General features: G+C 31.9%; 1 protein-coding gene across 1 annotated transcript; it reads right to left on the bottom strand.

Moving 5' to 3' along the window:
* Positions 1-236: 236 nt before the first annotated feature.
* LOC115988313 (probable leucine-rich repeat receptor-like serine/threonine-protein kinase At3g14840) lies at positions 237-21,392 on the bottom strand. Its single transcript, XM_031111841.1, has 25 exons — positions 21,143-21,392; positions 20,684-20,814; positions 14,184-14,361; positions 13,637-13,708; positions 13,478-13,546; positions 13,288-13,359; positions 12,918-12,989; positions 12,717-12,788; positions 12,508-12,579; positions 12,345-12,416; positions 12,161-12,232; positions 11,993-12,064; positions 9,731-9,799; positions 9,297-9,362; positions 8,647-8,718; positions 8,524-8,562; positions 8,360-8,400; positions 6,778-7,154; positions 6,514-6,709; positions 6,041-6,187; positions 5,107-5,225; positions 4,792-5,002; positions 4,446-4,683; positions 1,582-1,732; positions 237-837 (listed from the first exon to the last, which is right to left on the bottom strand). Exons 2-25 carry the CDS (start codon positions 20,775-20,777, stop codon positions 493-495), a joined length of 2,988 nt encoding a protein of 995 aa, XP_030967701.1. The 5' UTR covers positions 20,778-20,814; positions 21,143-21,392; the 3' UTR covers positions 237-492.
* Positions 21,393-21,525: the final 133 nt, after the last annotated feature.

The raw sequence follows: 21,525 nt of genomic DNA, 5'->3' as shown, positions 1-21,525 counted from the left end.
AGCCGGATGTAAATGATCTTAAGCAAGCTCATATAGTTGCTATCATTAGACACGCACTTTGCCAGTCGCATAAGCTGGATGGTAGCAGTGGCATGCTTACATTACCGAGAATCAAGATTTTAGAGTACAGATATGTAAGGTGACATATATATAGTCATCTAAAGGAATCAATTCTACAAAATATAAGAAAAATAAAATTTGTGAAAATAATTTCAGTTAACTCTCACACAGAAATGTTGGAGTTGAAACCATATATATATATTGGTTTTGTTTTTAACAAGATATCTAGAGCTCTTCGAAATAAGGGACCCCAATAATAAGCCGTTCAGGTTACGTTGCTGATTTTTTTGAACTCTTGGAGCTAGTGAAACAAACATATATATATACTTTCTTATCGTTAATAAACAAGCACTATGATTGTCACATAACCTGGGGCAGTAGCATACTTAGGTGCTTATATTACCGAGAGTTAAGATTAATTGAAATGAGATCCTAGACAGATGTAGAAGAGCACATCCATGTTGCATTTGATGACTGAGCAAGGCTCTGACTTTCCCTTGAGCTTGGTTGTGGGCTTTTACCAAGTTGGTTTCTTAAGCCTTCAAACCTCCATTCATTATTACCATAAATACTTGGATCGATGTTCAATTCATCAACAACTGTCCCGCCTTCAAGCATGCTCACTACCGCAGTCATGGTAGGCCTAGGTGCTGGGGATGGATTAGTGCATAATAATGCTACTTTAATCATTCTAATTACCTCTTTCTTACTGAACTCAGAACCCAATTCAGGATCTACCAACTCCATCAAATTCCCTTTCTGTTGTAAAACAATAGCCTGTTGAAAAGGAAACTTCAATAAATAAATAAAAATACACTATTCGATTTTGCTTTTATCAATTTATGTTGTTCTCCAAGTAAGCAAACAATAGGATACCAAAAAAAAAAAAAAAAAAAAAACTAGGGACATCAGTCCCTAGTTTTTTTTTTAATTACTAATATAGTCTGTTGTGATTGGTGCATAGTAGAAGTGGTGTCAACGGTGAAAGTGATGTTACTCTAGTCACTAGAGTCCAGAGAGTAGAGAGCATGATAAGGAGACTACTCATACAATTCAATCACCAAACAGACTACTCAAGCTGTAATGAGAACTCTTTGTAATCACTTAAAACACCCAAGATTTACCAAGTAAACTCTCAATATGGAACTCAGTACACACCTATATAACACACACTCAATACAATTTAATCCAATTAAATTCACACAGTTTGAGGTATCGCATTTCCAGTGTGTTGAAAAATTATAATGAGACATTAACACATTTTAGCACATCACTTTAATAGCAATGAAGACTCGAGAAATTAGGTATGCAGGTTGAACGTTGAAGATGCAAGCAAATATACTGCTTCTCCAATTCTAGCCGCACATTACTGGGCTAGGCACTTCAAACTAAATTATATAACATTTGTTTTCCACCTTGACCTGGTCAAATGTGGTAGTTACAAAAGAAGCAACCTGGGTTCGTACTTCATAGTTTACTAGTAGCCACAAGTTTCAAAGAACATAAAAGGATATATTTTACCTTATCTAGAAGGCATACAAAGTTCTCGTTTGGTTGATATTTCATGTTGTTCTTCCCAGCTACAATTTCCAATGCAACAACTCCAAAACTGAAAACATCTGCTTTGTCGGTTAAATAACCTCGTAGTGCATATTCTGGTGCCATGTAGCCTCTTCAACACATGCATTAAGCCATTATATTTAGTTCACTACTATGATCTTATGCACTTCTAAATCCAACAAGGCAAACATCAGTCAATTTCCAAGCACCAAATTATTTAATCAAGTGTTATGCATGCAATAATGCAATTAATAAAGCCACCATAACCATAAGTTTAGTTTCATTTGACTAGATGTGAAAACAAAACACAAAAGTAAGAGTTAAAGAAAGGACAAGGTTCCAAACTGGTTTGGAGTTATCTTGCTCCAACCCTTAGGTGGCTATTCATAAGACTATTAATGTGTATTTTTAAACTAGTCACATGACTCATTAAAAAAGTCATATAATTAAAAGTACACATGAATGCTCTTCTAAACCGCCAAGTTATGATTTTCATTCTCTTTTTTTTTTTTAAATTGGTTTTGGGGGAGAGAGGGGGGGGGGGGGGGGGATTGATACTGTGGTGTGAACACAAAATTATAGCTATAAGTGCTAATTGATTTTGTTGGACCTAATTGATGTTGATGTTGATGTTGATTTTTATTTATATATTTTATGTAATCTCATTATGGGTTTACTTTCTTTCCATGTAGGATATAAATTGGAGAGCCAATTATAAAGTCTAGGGATCATAGATTAATTAAATTCGGATTATTAATTTTTCTCCTAATATTCGTTTCCCATTACATGCAAGCCAATGTGTTGATTCTTGAGTTCCTATCATTCATTCTCTTATGCTTAGTAGCGATTTTAAGAAACCGTAAGTAATGATTCTTGGAGTATATATTTCTATCACTGTGCACCCTTGACGTGATGGTCATTCTATAAATATAAGTGCTTGTGGGATATAAGAGGCAAGAGTTGGGGTTCAAATCTCCAAAAGGGAGCTTTACATACATATACACTTAGATTAGGCTAGAGCAGAATTTCTATCTTGTATAAAAAATAAAAAAAAATCAAAAAAAAAAAAAACTATATTTCTATTCTCATTGCTGTGGTGTTGATTCCAAACAAGGGCAAAACTGAGGTACAATTTATTTTCTGTTGAATCTTAGGTTCTCAAAATAAATTCAACATGATGTTTGCATTAACCAATGCAGTACAAACAATGTTATCCTCCACTAAGGACAATTAAATTCAACTATGTGGCCTCATGGCCATGCAATCATGTGGTTGAATTTGATTGGATAACTTAAGATACAACCTCTAAGGACTTGTACTTAAATTTTTCTTTAAACCAAGCCTAAATGTTGATTGTTAGATCATATTAATTTTGTTTTATTCTTCATTTTGTTTCCTAAACACTAAGTCCCATTTTAGAGTTTTGTCCTACATCATATCATGCATTCAATATTATTGCGACTTTGCATTGATTATTTCTGTAGTTATGCGCATAAGCCATAAAAATGAACAAGGATCTTATTCCTTATATTCTTTTCAAGTTTATATAATAAATTGTTTGAATTTAGTTTGGAAAATTCCATGTATTGGACCTCTTGTACCATTACACATAGCAACCCATAATAAACTAATATCTTCAACACTTTCTCTCAAACTCAAGGTAGAGTTTTGATGATGTCTTGAGTTTGGAACATAAACTTGGGAAGATCCCTCGAAGATGCATTGAATGATACATGAAAGTGTCCATGAATGGCTGCATTGGATGGATTGTGGATCCGACCCAATATGGAATGAATATGTGAGTGAGTTGGCAAATTTTGTGTATAAGTGAACCCAAAAGGAGATATGATCAAATTTGAGGGATGTAAGAGCCATATGGAAAAATAGACCCAAAATCAAAATGTATGCAAAAAACGACTTTGGATAGGCATAGTTGAAAAAACTAAAGTGAACCTTAGACAATTGATCAAAGTCAAAGTTAGTGATCAAGGCAAGGAAAGTCAATGGTCAATTGTCGTCAAAGGTTCGGTTTAGTAAGTGTTGAATCTGGGTCAAATCGGCTCGGGTCAACGTTGGTTCAGATAGTATAATGGACACTAATGATGTAGTAACGATTGCTGATCGGCAAAGACTGTTGAAGTGGAGTTGATGTGCAAGTGACATGGCAAAGAATGACAAGCCAAGAGTGTGACTCTAATGTGGCAAATATGGCTGACCTGGCTGTTAGACATGGCACACATGCTTACGTCACTGTTGACATGGATAGGATTGAAGTTGGCAAGACCAAAATGTGATGTGTCATGATGGCATCATCAATTTTGAACCGATGTGTGCTGCATGTAGAGGCGTGTGAGATGAAAACTAACTAGAGCATGGGGCACGTGACTTTGACAATGGCTTGTGACAATTACAATGAACCCTAAATAGGATATATACATATATAATATAGGGATTATAGGAGTTGGGATTAACCCTGTATGGGCTAGACAATATATTGGCCTATTGGCTTCTTGAGCCATTACACATGGTTAGCCGTAATAAACTAATATCTTTAACAGATGCCAAACACACAAAATTTAGTCAAGGACTTGGCGAATACTATACTGACAGTATTTTCTCTACTTGTCTTAAGAGCAGAGATTTCATTGCTGTCATATTCTGATATTCTTTGAGAGGAGCAACTCAAGACTAAAGACCTATCAGATCAACATCTATTCACAATACCTCATAAACAAGATCTGCAAATGTGATGAAATAGAAGACACTAGGGAAAAAAGAGTCCAGAAGGAAGTAAGGAGAAGGCAAAAGAAAGGAAGGTAACTCACATTGTTCCAGCAATTCTAGTGCTTATGTGCGTGTTCTCCTCTTCATCAAGCTTGGCCAAACCAAAGTCAGAGATCTTAGGGTTGAGGTCCCTATCAAGCAACACATTAGTAGCTTTGATGTCTCTATGAACAACTTTCAGAGTTGATTCCTCATGCAAGAAAGCCAGACCTCTTGCCATGCCAACACATATTTTCTGCCTTGCGGACCAGTCCAATTTTAACCGACCATCCACAGGGCCTAGGATTGATGTTCAAAACACAATCAATGAAATTCATCATTAGAGTTTGTTCTCATTCTTCTGGTATCAATATAAAATTCACAGTAAGTTATAAAACATTAACTTACCAAACAAAGTATGTGCAAGGCTATTGTTTTCCATGTACTCATATACCAACAATAAATGTTTTCCTTCAATACAGCATCCATACAATCTAACAAGATTTGGATGTTGTAAACTAGATATCATGCCTATTTCATTCACAAATTCACGGCTTCCTTGCTTTGATTTTGGTGAAAGTTGCTTAACCGCAATTACAGTACCATCAAGTAGTATACCCTGCTTAACATTTTCAATTTTGTATTTCATCATGAATCTCTTCAAACGTCAAAGAACAATAAGGAGAATAAAAAGAAAAGGAAGAGGAAAAAATGTTCATATACCTTATAAACTGATCCAAAACCACCTTCCCCAATCTTGTTTGCAGCATTGAAGTTATTAGTGGCAGCTTTTATTTGTCTATATGTAAAAAAACCAGTTTGCAGATCTAAACCTTTTAACTCTGTCAGATGAATCAGGCTAAGATGTCAGACTGCAGCTTATAGTATAACAAGACCAATTTTCAACCAAATATACGCATGCCTCTTGACTAGTTAGATGAATCTTAAAGGACAAGAAAATTAAACTCCTTTAGATGGCAGGACATTGTAGTAAATCATACAGAATCTAGAAAGGGGGAAAATTTATGAACCAGTACTGAAAACCACAAGTTTTTCAGATTGTCTTCTGCTACTTTTTCAATCACAAGTAGTTTATTTTTGGGGGAAGGGGGGGGGGGGGAGTGAGATATTTCATTAGTTTATCATAGAATGAGATGTGCTTAAGACTTAACAAAAGTTCATTTTAAAACTAAAATAAGATATTAAACCGACAAACCAAATTTCATATGACTTTCAGAACATGTAGAAGATGAATTCATTCAAAAGTGGTAGTCTTTTCTCTATCAGAAACATGATTTATGAGAATCATTAGACATTTGCTTAACTACAATGAGCTTAAACCAACAATGCATTTTTTATTTCTATGCCAATTTTAGAAAAAGAAGCAATGGTATTAGTTTTTTTTTGCTTGATTCCATTGGCTCATTGTCATCAAAGTTGGAACGAAATGGCCCCAATCATCATGCATTATCCCATGCAAAGTTCATATGCTCTACAGTCCTGAAATCATGCTATTGCTTTTCAAGTTGTACCTTGGAACATGTCTATGGGAAGATAAAACTATTTTTTTTCTGTACATTGTTTAAACTTCCAGCCATAGTTGGAGAAAACGATTAGTGTCCTCTCTAATTTCAACATCAAGATTTGCACAGATTACCATTTTCCCTTGATGACCTCCCTCCCAAACAGCCTTTCCACCAAAGAATGCCCAAAATCATAAAAATGAGGAGTAGCACCACAACTACAGCTCCAACCAGTACCACAATAGATATTTTCTTCTTGCCATCATGAGGACGACTGAAATCTACAGGCAAGACAAATAGCTAAGAATAGTGATTATAAAATTGCATTCTGAAATATATTAATTATTTAGCACCACACAGGAAATCCAAAGCATGATAGCAATAGATCTTCAAAGATAAATTAGCAGGGCAAGGTTATAAATGAAAATGATAATAAAGTTTTGGTTGTCTTCCAACTAAAATGCACTTTTAACATGGTTTTGAGACTTTTCTATATTCAGACAAATATGGGGTTCTACATCCACTAAATTGCTATGCTTATATAGTTCATCAATCTAATAATCTGAGTGCCGAAAGCAGCAAGATTCTCATTCTCTAATACAGTTACCTGATTCCACAGAGATTGCTGATATGAGGGGACCATATGTTCCTCTCTTTGGGGCAGCTGTTGTCCCTTTCCCAGCCCAGTAAAAGCGAATCATCAAAACATTATCTGTAACATTTGCTTTATGTTCCTTAACAACAGCCTTATCAACCCCTCTTGCAGAACTTTCAATATCAAAATCTTTCCACACCAGTTTTTCCTGCAGAAAATTAATTCAATTAACTCCTCTACTATAACATAAAGAGAAAAATAAATTTGATAGAATACCTGGACATAAATATCAAATATCCGCCTTCCAAGACTGTAAAAAGATCTATTGTCTCTGATTACTATCTCCGCAAAGTGAAGTTTCACATTATAGGTTCCCTTTGCTAAGCAGCGGGCATAATATGTGAATGAAAGAGGAGATAGGCGTGCACTTGTGTATAGTTCAGACTCGTTCATTGTAAGTATGGATACATTATATGCAATGTAGTCGGATAGGCTAGCGTCTGTATCCCAAAAAAGTCCAGTGCTACTGAATCCCCAATTCTCCTTCTCATGAAAAAATTTCGCTGAACTACCTAGCTCACTATCCGCTTCATACATTATGTTTCCAATGGTGATAGCGTTCCCACCGCAATTTATATGCATTGAATACCGATCTACATAAAGCAGCACCATATTATTGGCAATAAAATACAAGCAGACATAATAGAACAACAATGAAATTTCGATTGTATTGTTAATATTATATGTAGTTGTCTTCTATAAGATGGAATATTTATATTGTGATCGGAGCTAAGCTAGCAAAGTTCATTCCTATGAACAAGAAAATAAAATATCCACACAAGATAACAATATTTAACATGATTCAGCCTACTCTAACCCTACATCTATAGGCAATGCCAACAAAATCTATGATATAGATTACAAATATATATTACAACCATTCTCAATCAAACTTCAAAAGCCACACAAACTCATGTACTCACACAAAAAACCCCCACAAATACAAATAAAACCTCTTAACTCATGAACATGGGTATCTTTCAACCCAAAAAAATCTACCAAATTAGCATTTGAGAAACCCAACTCATGTTCGTTTCAGAGTGTTCTCATCTCTGCCATGAGTCTAGTAACTCAACTGGCACCTCCTTTTATTTACAAAGGAGATGACTAGGGTTCAAATCCCTCCACCCCCATTATAATTATCAAATTTATAAAAATAAAAATAAAAAGTTTTTCCTCTCTCCATGTGAGAAGATCCTTTAAGCAAAAGCCACCAAACCCTTACTTATTTAAGAGTTTCCAATTCAATTCCTTGATAGATAAGGAATACTCAATTACTTTTTGAATAAGGATTACTTTTTTCCTTTCATGTCAAGGAAACTTCTTGTTGAGATGCATTCAACCCAAGATTAAGCAGCAACAGTAATAATGCAAGGTAGAAGAAGAGAGAAAAGGACATGTAGCTTAAGCTCAAGTTATCAGTCATGCCTACATGATAGATCATTTCTGTCATAGAGATAAATCAGTTTTAGCTTTGTTTTAAGTGTTAGACACATGTAGCCTATCTATTGGTCTTTCTATGAGATTGTGATGTTAGTTATTTTCTGCTTTTACTGTTTGGTAGCCAGTAGAGTTTAGTTAGATATGTTGGTTAGGTTAGTTTTTACCGTGAGTTTTACACTTCTCTTCCACACCAAGTAAAACCTTTTCCCTCCACTCCAAGGAAACCAAATCCAAATAGGAATTAGAGACCATTTCTAACAATTAATTAAATGCTTCCTAATTACAAAAGAGAAGTGCCTAACTAGATAACACTAGCATATATCTCAGAATTTGATTTGAATAGATATATAATTACCTTTTGAACATGGAACATTCTTCAGGCACTCATCAAGTATTCTTAATCATTGAAGTACATAACAAGTGTCATTTATCCAAAATAAAAGTGAAAAAGGAATTTTTATTTTTTATATATAAAAAAAGCATTGGTTCTTTGTAAAATTTTACTAGTTTGAAGCTTACAAGTTGTCCCTTCCAGAAGAGCTTTTGAACAAATTTTTGCTGCAATCGAAAAAGCAGTTAGTTTCAGAAAACTTGAAAGGTTATGAAGAGAGCAAAGTGTATAAAGTTACAGTAGGCAGAGACTTTTGCAATGTGTCTTGACAAGCTGGGTCAAAACTTTCTGAAAAACTATTGTAAGAAAGATCTAAATATTTCCTGCACAAAAAGCAAAATTATTATATTATAACTACTCAACTGGTTTGTAAGTGCTAATCCAACAAAAATTCAGGCTCATTCCAACAAGCTTCTCTAGTCAGCTCAAATTTTAGCGTCAGTAAACTCTTCCCAGGTATCAGACAACCAATTAAACAATTGATAGTAAAATTGTTCATAAATTCCTTTTTAATAGAGCCACATGGAGCAAGATGCAAAGCAAAGCTGCCAGAAAATTGTGTTATTTCTTCCCTAACATGTACTATTTTGAGATCGGCTACCGATCCAGAAAGAGAGACATCTGAATTTGACCAAATTGAGATCCGATCCTAGCTATTGCACTGTGCAATTTCCTTTACAAGAATTGAAATTGAAAGTTAAAATTTTCATTTTTATTCTCTACCCTTGGATCATTTTTTTTTTTTAGCATTTTAATTTTTTACCTTATAACTTTTCTCTGTCACATTTGGGTTTGAATTCCCCCTCATTAGCTTAAAAAATAAATATAATTTAAAAATAAGCTTCTCCAAACTCATAAATCCATGCAAAATTGAACTAGAATTCAGGATGAGAATCTGTACACTTGATTGTCACTGCCCATGATCCAGTCCGGAATAGGCCCATTGAGCAAGTTGCTTGTCAAATACCTATTTAGTTTTTTTTTTTTTTTTTTTTTTTTTTTTTTTTTAAAAAAAAAGACAATATCACCTGTTAAACACTTAATAGCATGACTATATTAAAGGCAATGCTCTATTTTCTATTGTAAGTTGTAATGACAAAGTTATTGTATTTTATTTTTTGACAAAATAAAAGACACAGTTATATATAAGGCCCTTTTAGGTTTCTTCTAAAAGACAGCAGATGGACAGGCTTCTTGTTTAGGTGTATACAGAGTGAAGTTCCTTACAGATTCATCAACAGATGTAAGCCAAAAGTCAAACCTAGTTATATATCATTGTGTACTTTAGCTGCATAATTGAACTAGCAAAGTTAAGGATTTGATTGTGAAGCTTACATGTATTCCAGCTTTTTATGATCTCTTAAATCTGGAACACTTCCTTCCAATCTGTTGAAGCTAAGATCTCTACATGAAAAAGAAGGTTTATAACTCTAATTTTGTATATCGAACAAAATGTCAAGCATAAAAAAGGATGTATGTCAAAATTAAAAACATGATACTATTTTAACAGCTAATTCATAGAGAGAACTCCTAGAAAGCTCATTTATCAGTGGAGATAAATATGCGCTCTGACGCCACATCTCGGTCAAATAGTACCTATTTTAGCTTTAGCTTCTAATCTAATTTTAAAAAGTAATGCCATTTTTTATATGATTACGTTTAAAGTTAAAATCCGTAAACTTTTGTATATGAACATCTAGTTAGATTTCAAAATGATTTGAATTTTATATGTACTAGTTGCAGATCCATGCAATGCATGAGAATAATATAAATAATTTGTTCTCTAAATTTTGTGGAAAGTAATTTGTTCTCCTAAAAACTTAAACAGTTTCTAAAATTATTTTTCATTTATTTATCTCAAAAAATATATCATCATTTTATTATTTGGATTTATTTGATTAATATATTATTCATTTTTTAAGCGGTCCATATTTTGATAATTTATGTTATTGTGCGTTATATTTTCCTATTTTGTTTTTCCTGTACAACTAAACTCTTTGAGTTTCAAATATATTATTCAAAATTTTCCTTGTCTTAAAAAGAGATTATTATATTTATAATTTTTCTTATCATAGAAGTAGTTTCGAACTATTGATTGAGTTTTGTTTACTAATATAGATACATGAAATTGGAATTGCATATTTCTTAAACATTCCTAAGGGACTATACCATATTATAACTTTAATATTTAAAATAATATGTAGGAAAAAATTAGACTTTATGTCTGAAATTAACACTTCACCTATCGAAATGAAAGAAAATAATCTGTATATCATAAAGAGAAAACATGATCTATATATATATATATATATATATATATTTGACTACATACACTTTTATTTATTAAGATTTAATTGCCTTTAATTGGATATTCATATCACATTTTTGTTACTATACTTCTGTTGAGCCTTCTCATCCATTATATCATTGGCCTCATCATTATTCTTCTTAGTATTTTTTTTTAACTTTTAATTTTTTGACAATATTAAATATATATAAATATATTGGCTTTACAAATTCATCTTAGACAGTTTTAACTTTACATATTCATTTACTTTAATTTTGATTTTATAATTAAATAATAAATCAATGAAAAATTGAAATAAAAATATTGTCTATATATCTTCATCTTGGACAATTTAATTTTAATAGTTGATAGACACATTCAAATACATAGCCAACATTGTATTTTGATATAAATTCAAAATTTTACTTCCAAAATAACTAAGTATTATGTCCCAAAAAAAAAAAAAGTCAAACAAAAGCTAAAAGAGGGAGAGAGATGACTTGTGATAGAAAACTTAAAAAATCAAACACACTACCAAATTGTATTAATCCAAAATAGTATATTATAAAAAATACAATAATTCATCAACCTAAAGTAAAGTTGTAAAAAAGAATATATATATATATATATATATATATAAAGAGAGAGAGAGAGAGAGAGAGAGTGATCACCTTTTTCAGGAGAGAAATAAAAAATAAAATGAGAAGAAGCATCAAATAAAAAATATAGTCATAAGTCAAACACCAAATTATCCAAGTCATAATATATAATAGAATAACATTAAATTCTAGTAAACTATATTTATATGCAATAAAATAACATTTAACAATTATAGAAAAGAAAAAAAGATAATAACTTGAAAGCTCAAAACCAAATTGCAACCCAAAGTAAAACTCTAAAGAACACATAAATACATCAATCTAAAGTAGAGATACAAAAAATAAAAAATTCACATAAAAATAAAACATGAGTGAGAAAGAGAGTAATAACCTTTTACTTGTGAGAAAATATGCATAGAATGGGATAGAAAATATCATATTTATAGTAATAAAACGGGGATAAGAAGAGTCAAAATAAAAGGAAGAAGAAAAGATAGCCGAAGAGTGACATTAAAATTAATAGTAGTGGAGAGATGAAAAGGTAAAAGAAAAGTTATGTTTGGAAGTAATGGAGAGAAATGAGAAATAGGTAAATGATGTGGCCGCTGATGTGACTCAACAAGAGCATAGCAACAATAAATGCAACGCTTCAGCTTTTAGATATATATAAATAGATGTATCTATAATAAATAGAGGGAAAAAGAGAACTACAAAATTTGAATCATTTTCATGTTTGATATGTATGGAGGAATTGATCCAGTGATGTTACAACTCCTCAGCATCCTGAAAAGTAAATAAACCTTAGGTAAGCAAGACTACTAGAAATTTTGTATTGTTCCAAATTCATTGAATTTTAGTATTTTACAACAAAAGACTTACAATCTCCACATGCGCCTCATGCTACTTAAGTTTGGAAATTTTGATCCCTCTCCAACTAAGTCACTGATCCTTCTACATAGAGTTACATCATCAATAAGTGTTAGTTTGTCATATTAAAAATCACACGAACCTATCATAGGGATTATGCAACTCAAGAACTGTTATCTTGGAGGGCTGTACTCACAGCTCGGTTAAATTACTCAAGATAGAAATGCTAGAAGGAATGGGCCCCTCAAAACCACTAGCTTGGATCTCTCTGTTAACAACTCAATTCAATTGGATTTGGATCACACCTGAAACCTTATTTAAAGATTTATATTTAAAAAATCAAGGAAAAAGGCACACACAATTTCTGAAGCTGTTTCCAACTTCGAAAAAAGTCGGGTATTCTTCCAGTGAAGTTGTTACTGCTAATTCTACTGCATATGTCCCAAAACAGAAACATTATTGAACAAAATACAAACAAGAAGAATGCTATAGTCACCAAAATGACTAAGTTTTTTTCAAGGAAATTCTAAAAGTACTATCAGCCACAGAAAATGTATCAACCACTTACAGTTCTGTTAATTTGGTCAAATTAGTAAGTGCGACTGGCAACTCTCCTGAGAAATTGTTAGCACTAAGAATGCTACAGTCACCAAAAGGAAAGTTGAGGTTATTTCATGTGTTCAGAATTAAGAAAATCAATGACAATTTAAAAGTGACAAATCAAACTTTATTTAAAAAATTAAGAAAAAGAAAACAAAGAAACACTCACAGATTCTCCAAGTTAACCAACTTTCCAAGCTCAAGGGGAACCATTCCAGAAAACAGATTGTTCTCTATGCCCCTAAGTACATAATACATTCTCAAATATTAAAGCCGGTTAGACCAAGTGGAAGTATGACATAATTTATTGTCTATATGACAAGTGATGATAGAAATACTACAAATTTTACTACATAGAGTTTACAAACCGATGTGTCACCAATTACCAAAAACCAATTCAAACATTCATTCATCAGTGGTTGAAGTCCACTTATCAACTTTCATTGTCATATCATAAGTTTTATGTTGTTAAATTCGCAGTAGCTCTAGCATTTTCCCCTATATTATTGGTGAGAAAGAAAGAGACAATAAGAGCATACAGATATGTAAGTGTGGTAATGTTTCCCAAGAAGCTTGGAAGTGGTCCTGATAAGTTGTTCATAGAGAGAGACCTGTAGCAAATTCAATTAATTAAATAAGAATAAGAATTTAATGGCTAACCTTAGACGATTAACATTTTGTTGGCCTTTTTAATTCAATTCAATTAACATGAACTGAGGAATGACTTACAGAAATTCCAACTGTGTAGAAGCCCATTCGTGGGGTATGTTACCACTGAGGTAGTTAAGAGTGAGATGACTACAATCAAGAGGAAATTGTGCAATTAGGTGGTTAAATCAATTTTTGGAAGTGCTAATTAGTAAAACAAATAATGGTTACTCTTCTTACAGGGACTTCAGGTATGGTAGCTTCACCAGAGCTCGTGGAAGCACACCGTCAAGATCTTGCCCTTGAAGAAACCTGTGTGACAAGGATATATACTGTTGAATATTTACATGTAATAATTTTTTTTTTTTAAATAAAAAAGCCCCACCAAATGCAGGTCGTGTGCTCCACACGACTCAAACCAAAGCGCTAAGGTGAGGGGGACAAACCAACGAAGTGCTTGACCACTAAACTCCCACCCAAGGTCTCATGTAGTCCAAATTGTTGATATATACATACACTAACAAATTTTTGGGAGAAGATTCTCAATGGTCTAATTCACTCAAATTTCTATTTAGATGTAAGATGGGTGGCATTTAAAAATCAAATAAATATCATGTGTTTTACATCCAACTAAAAATTTGAGGAAATTTGAAGATTTAATTTTAAAATAAAATATCTATGTATTATATAAATTCTATTCAGTCAACAAGCTATACAAGAAGACCCAACATATACACACTATGCAATTTGTTCTTTCGGTTGATTAGTGAATGAAAGTTTTACGTACAATCCAATGACATGGCATACACTATCAGGGTAGGAGCAATTGCAGAAGAGAGAATTGTTGTACAGTGGCCTCGAATCCAATTTTGGCGTTAACCAACTTGACTCATTTATGCATGGGTCCACACTGAAATTCCAGTCTTTCTTTCCCAATTGTAGACGTATTTCACGAAGGGCTTTCACTGCATGATGAATCAAACTTAATCAATTTCCTTTTTACCTTTTTTGTTGGCTTTAGATTTTCTAATATAGTCTATAGCATTAAAATTCCTTAACCAAGTAATAAATTCAAATAATGTAATGGCTTCAAAAAAAAAAAATTTCAAATAATGTAATATTATGCTCGTAAAAATCAAAATCTTCAATGTTTTTCAAGGTCTTTTCTTCTCCCTCGTTTTCTTTTGAGCTATGAGAAATTGAATCAGCGGTTGGGCTTTTCATTGGCCCAACTGACAATGGGTACCTTAACTATCTATGTAAAATACTAAAATGCGTTTTTCAAGGTCTTTTCTTCTCCCTCGTTTTCTTTTGAGCTATGAGAAATTGAATCAGTGGTTGGGCTTTTCATTGGCCCAACTGACAATGGGTACCTTAACTATCTATGTAAAATACTAAAATGGTTAGGCTAATGAGGTGGCACTTTAGTTTATTAATGCCTTAATTTCAAAATAATAGCTTTTGTTGAGTTTGTATTGTTCTTTGTTTCAATAAAAGCTTTCCATATTATCAAAAGTAAATAAAAAGACCTGAAATATATTAAAATCTAGTACATACTTGATAGGGATTAAAAGCAACCATTTTACCTTTGTTGGGAACTAACTGACTATTTTAAATTGAGTTTGTATTGTTCTTTGTTTCAATAAAAGCTTTCCATATTATCAAAAGTAAATAAAAAGACCTGAAATATATTAAAATCTAGTACATACTTGATAGGGATTAAAAGCAACCATTTTACCTTTGTTGGGAACTAACTGACTATTTTAAATTATTTGGAGCAAAAGTGATCGCTTTAAGTTTGTTAAAAACTAAAAATAACCACTTTAATTTTTAGGGACGAAAATCTCACTCATAAACTAAAATTTAGAAACCAAAAATATATTTGTGGGGAAGAAAAGGAAGATATTAAGAATTAAGATCCCAATATTCAAAATTGTTTAAAGGTATTTTCAATTTTCTTCTCCCACAATTTCTTTTGAACCATGATAAATAGAATCATTGGTTGGGCTTTTCCATTGGCCTACTGACCTTTTTTACCCTAGACGTCTATCTATGTAAAATGGTCGGGCTAATGACGTGACACATGGAAAGAGCCATGGTTCAAACAAAGTTCTTCGGCTGCACAAGCGTTATTAGTTTTTTCTTTTTCTTTTTTTTTTTTAATGATGCACACACGTTAGTTTAGTGGGTTATGTTGTAATTTTAAAGTCTGACTACACATATTAGTTAAATGTATAATAACACAAGTGCTTGTAGGGTGTGGAGAGAGACAAGGGGAGTTCAAGTTTTTATAAGGGATTTTCACACACATATACACTTAGATTAGGTTTAAGTGTCCATTTGGCAAAGATTATTTTTGCCAACTTATTTAACTATTTAACTTGTTTTTGCTACTATTCATGGGTCTCACTGTTATTTTTTGTACTATTCATGAGTCTCACTATATTATTTCAGCTAATTTTTACCTTTAACTACAATACTTTCAGCAAAAAGTTTTCAATTTCAGCAAAATAAGCGGATCTCAAACAGACCCTAAGTAGAATTTCTATTTTGTATTAAAAAATAAAAAAATAGTTTGATTACTCATTAGTTAATGTATAATAGCACAAGGAGGTAAATTTTACAAATATAACCCTAAAAATCACTCACATCAGTCTATGTAAACTTGTGAAAAAAGAATTTGTGAGTTATAGTAATAGTGTAAATATACTGGTTACTATTCACATGTAAATATATTTTTTAATATTTATTTACTTGTATACAGAGAGAGAAAAAAATTGATAAAGAAATAATATTTTAATAAAATATAGTGTAGAATAAATAATCTAATGTATCTATTTTTGAAAAGTGGTTGTGTAAGAATAAATAAAAAATAAATTCTTAATCTAAAATAGAAATAAATTTTTGCACATGCTAATGCAAATACTCTAATATCTTAAAATATCAATCATAGTAAACTTGATCTATAAATATGATTTATAATGAGATATCTTTTAAAAAAATAATAGTACAAATAGGTGATAAAATGCTAATACATACTGGTCTTCGTTCAATGTTCCAAAAAGTTTGACAAAAGTATTTATGTATGATATGAGTTTTATTATTAAGTACAAATAAAATAAAATTTTAAATTAGCTAATTAGCAAAAAGGACATACCTAATATAATTAAATTTTTATAGAAGATTAAATCTAATTTAATCAATGTTTATCTAATATTGGGTTGATTTATCCAAATTAAACAAATATATATTGGAATAAATATAAAGAATATGATTTTTCAAAAGTTTACAAAACAATACTAGAAGAGATAAAACAAATTAAAAAAAAAAAAAAAAAAAAAACAAAGTTAAAGGCTCCTTTAAATAAAATTTAATTTATAGTCTCCTCTAGATTTTTTTAGTTTTTATTTTTTATTTTTAAAGTCCACTACATTATAGAAATGATTTAATAATTAATCATTTCCCTCTAAAATAGGCATAAACTTTTGCATGTACTAATGTAAATGCTCTAATATTACTTTTATAGCATAAGTGGCTTATTAAACCATGTTATATTCAAGATATATGTTTCTAAGAATAGAAACATAAATCTCTTCAATTAAACCTTCTTAGTTATCCCAAAAAAAAAAAAAAAAAAAAAAAAAAAAAAAAAAAACCTTCTTTATTTTCCAAAAACCAAAGCTTTTTTTTTAATAATAAATATTTGTGCTTGGAGAATTAGATATATAGATACTATATATATATATATATATATATAAAGAAAGTACAATTGTAGATTTCATGCAAAGGAGTTATGTTTTTTTTTTTTTCCATAGATGAAAATAACTTTTTCTTTTTCTTTTTTTAAGAAAGAGTTTCAATCTATGACATCCGCTTTTAATAATAGCTCTTTATCATCAAACCAAGACACCAATTGGTTTCTGGTGCAAATAGAAATTGAACCACAGATCTCTTATTCAACCATTAAAGACTTTATCAGTTGAGCTAACTGGAACTCACAAGACAACTTTTTCTTTTTTCTTTTTTCTTTTTTATTTTTTAAGAAAAAAATAACTTTTTCTTTAGTTTTTCTTATTGGTGTAAATTTTTTTTATATGAGAAAATAGCATATATTATATTATGGACCACATGAATAGAAGCAAAACTTGAAAATCAAATGCAGATATTATAGTTGTGCACTATAACTCAAATGTTAAAGCAAAATCATCTATTTTATTTGTCCTCTCATTAAAATAATGTTTCTGTTTCTTTCCTTTTTATTCTCTTTTTTTTTTTTTTTTTTCCCTCTTCCTATTCCACTCATTCTCTTCAGTTCATGAACATAGTCTCACCCTCTCCCCTTCATTTTTTTCTCTCTTCCTCCACTCTCGCCGACCCAAGCCCAATTCCTCCCTCTCCCTTGCCCAACTTCAACCCATCTTTCTTCCTCCACTCGTGGCCGACCCAAGCCCCAAGCCGAACCAAGCACGATTACCACACTGCCGAGTTTGTGGTGGATTTCAAGTTTGTTTGGTTGGGTGGTTTGGATCAGTGGTTTTAGTGGTGATGTGGGTTTGTATGGTTGAGTTGCGTTGATTGTGTGGTGTTGGTTTTGGCTATGGCAACGACAATGGTTGGGTTGGCGGTTTGTTGATTGGGTTGTTGTGGTGGGTTACCAATCGGTTTGCAATATGGGGTTGTTGGGTTTTTCATGGCTGTGATTGTGACTATGTGGTGGTTTCCATGACTCTAGTGGTAGTTGTGGCTGTTGTTTATTATAATAGATATATTATTTTATTTTATTGTTTATATTATTTTAATGTGTTGAATGTTAAAATAAAATCATTGATGTTAGGTGTTTTTTGTTTTGTAAAGTGATGTTGTAAAATAGATAAAGTAAATTTTTGAGAAAATAAAAACTAAAAATTTTAGCTCCACCAATGCAAATGCTCTTAGATCATCTTAAGGAAGCAATATATTATTTCTTCAATTCTCATCTTTGAGCCTTTTTAGGAGCTTTAACATCTAAAGCTTCAACATTTGAAATATTAAACAGTAACTCTTGACCTTTGAGCACTTTTTATCTTAAATTAGCATGTAACACATGCATACATACAGATACATTTAAGATTAAACACAATTTTTATTATAAAAATATAAATTATTAGTTAAATTATTTTTTTAAAGTAAACGTAATTAGTCACATATTAAAATTCTTACCTAAATTTAATACTACTTATGATCATTTTTTTTTCTAATTTTTAATAAAATAAAACGTGTGGTGATCTTTATTGTGCGGTGATTTTTATTGAGTCTATGTGATTGATTTTTTTTTTTTAAATCTTATAGTTCATTAATGTTAGATTCTTAGTATTTTATATTCATTAACTCACTTCACACAAAGATTAAAAAACTTAAATGTATAATTATGGTGTGGTCTCCACATAAATTTAGACATATGATGCAAACTTAGATTCTAATTTCAAATTCTAATTAAACTTTCTCTAAACTTTACCTATTATTTAGGTTTTCGCATAGAGTAGATATACTGATATACAAACAATCACAACAATAAAAGAGAGACACAAATACAATGCGGACAAAGAAAGAGAGTTCTACATAGAGCAAGAAAGAAAGAGAGCGAGATAAAGAGATACTGGTGCTGATTGATCTGTGGAAAGAGTTGGCACAAGTCACCGAGTGGAGGCTGGAAGCAGCTCATGGTGGTGCAGTAAGGTTTTGTTTTGTTTTTTTTTTTTTTCCTTTAAACGGCATATTTATGTTAAAACTTGAAACAATAAAGCCTGTTTTTTGTCTTCTTATTTTTTATTATTAGGTTTTTTCCTTTTTGGGATATTGTTGGAATCCTCGACTCTCTTTGATACTTTTTTTTTTCATGTCCCAGCTAGCTTACACACACCTCAACCAATTCCCACTCGCAGTAGGAGCTTGCTATTAGCCACAAGGTGTTGCAGCTGTTAAGACTCGAACTAGGGAGCAAACTCAGTCAAAACCTAGGGCCTTACCCAGTGGTGGACAAGCCACTGGACCACACTTGGTGGTTAGCTCTCTTTGATACTTGATTCCATATTATAAAAGATAAAACATAACTTTGGTACTGTGTTAGAAAATGCAAGACATAGTTTAGTTATAGGACAAAACTTAGATACGATATCTTAGATGCTGTATTTTAGGTTCTCCTCTTAAAATTCAGCCATGTGGCTATTTAACTAAAAAATATATTTCTATCCCTTAAAAAAAATCCACACGACAGGATCTTAAAAATAACACCTAAAAAACATCACCTAAATACTGTACACTCTTGCTCCTAGTTACAATACATACATTTTTTTTTTTTTTTATGGGAAGTTATGATGCATACATAATAGTAATAAAGAAAGAGTGTTAATTTGGGCCGGTTCTGACGCAAAAGGTTGGTTTTACAGCAACCAATGAGGAGGTGCCACATCAACAATTTAAAGAAAGCTAAATACACCATGCTAAACTCACCCACCACAAGCCCATCACTCTCTCCCCCATCGTTGATTCAAAAAGCTGTCAACGCCTCCGACAACGTTGTCGGAATCAAAGAAATCCGTTGAAAATGCTTATATAGCAAAACCCATTTACACCCTCCATCTTTACTCTTCAAAGAGTTGTAACAACTTCAACAAATTTGTCTATAGTTGCAGTTGCAATAATTGTAAACTGAAGAGTGCTTCATTCACCCGAAAAAACAAAAAACCCAGAAAAGAGGAACTTCAAGCAAATCTAAAAACAAAATGTTGATTTGTTAAAATTGAGCAGTTTTGTGAAATGGGTTTTTATGTAGGAAGAAAATTATAGGAAGGAGATGACTCCTCATTCCTCTAGTCCGACAATGTCGCTGGAGGAGTCTCAGCTGGGGAGGATTTGATTTTCTGGAGATTGTATTAGGGGTTATAGTTTGTGGTTGTCCTTAATCTATTATTTTATTTTACAATAATATGAGGTGGCAAATTACAATTGGATGGCGTAAAAGTGACCTATCACGCTTAATACGGTGTGAATTTTTTCTCATAAAGAATATGTAAAAATTAACATGAATAAGAAAGAAAATACTAGTTAATACGAATAATTAAATAAATATCTTGGATATGATCTTATATATTGTTTTTGCCTGCTCCTGATGTTGCCCATATTTAAATTCTGCTAAATGCATAGATGTCCATTTTTCCACCAGTTTGAAATAGTATGAATTGAAGCGAGATGAAGAAATATATACAGAGAATTAGAAATAGATAGAAGTGGAAATTAAGACTTCCTTACCTTCATTAACAGGAGTTGCTGCTTGTGCTGCCATGCACAAAACTAACAAGAACACAGCAACAGTAAAGCTAATATCAGGAAGAACCCTTTTCATCGTGTCTGCTCCTCCGCTGAGTCACGATCTCTGCTTGCTTTTGAATCACAGAAAGTATGATACTATCATCACATAATGCTTCAACAAAAAACATAACATAACATCACGGAAAGTACATTTAAGGGTCCCAAATGAATTTAATTTTATGAAGTGCGCCTTGCTTAGCTTGACTTCGTTGACAAGCACATTATCAGAAGAATGTATAAGTACAACGTCAAAATTCAATAATAAATTTCCTTTTTTGTTTTTTGCTATTTTTAAAATCAACTAGTGTGGGTATGTAAAAAAAAAAAAAAAAAACCTTTGTTCGAGGACTCCTCTTCCATGTGAATCAGAAATACTTCTAATAAAGAGAAAATTCTTACATAGTAGTCACCGTTTTGAGTTACAGCGCGCCTCCATCCAGATCTGTAATAGCAGTTTGGTCTCTCTCTCTCTGACTCTCTTTCTCTCCTTTTTTATTTTTTTTTTTTTAATTTAAAATTTTTGCTTTGCTTCCTCTGTCGCACTGATCAGCAGAAAACTCTATAGTTTTTGTTTGTAAATTTGATAACCCCGTGTGTGCATTTGTGAACGTGAAATTGTGAGTCTACTATAGACTTTGATAACTGTGTAATTGGTTTGTACTTGGTGTTTGACAGCTTGCCCGCACTTGTTTCGAGGATATATATATATATCCTCGAAACAAGTGCGAGTATATATCCTCAAAACAAGTGCGAGCAAGCTGTCATATATATATAAATATATA

Source organism: Quercus lobata, chromosome 5 (assembly GCF_001633185.2).
Source record: "Quercus lobata isolate SW786 chromosome 5, ValleyOak3.0 Primary Assembly, whole genome shotgun sequence".
Classification (NCBI taxonomy): Eukaryota; Viridiplantae; Streptophyta; class Magnoliopsida; order Fagales; family Fagaceae; genus Quercus; species Quercus lobata.
The sequence above is the reverse complement of the archived record's forward strand: the minus strand, read 5'-3'. Positions and strand labels throughout refer to the sequence as shown.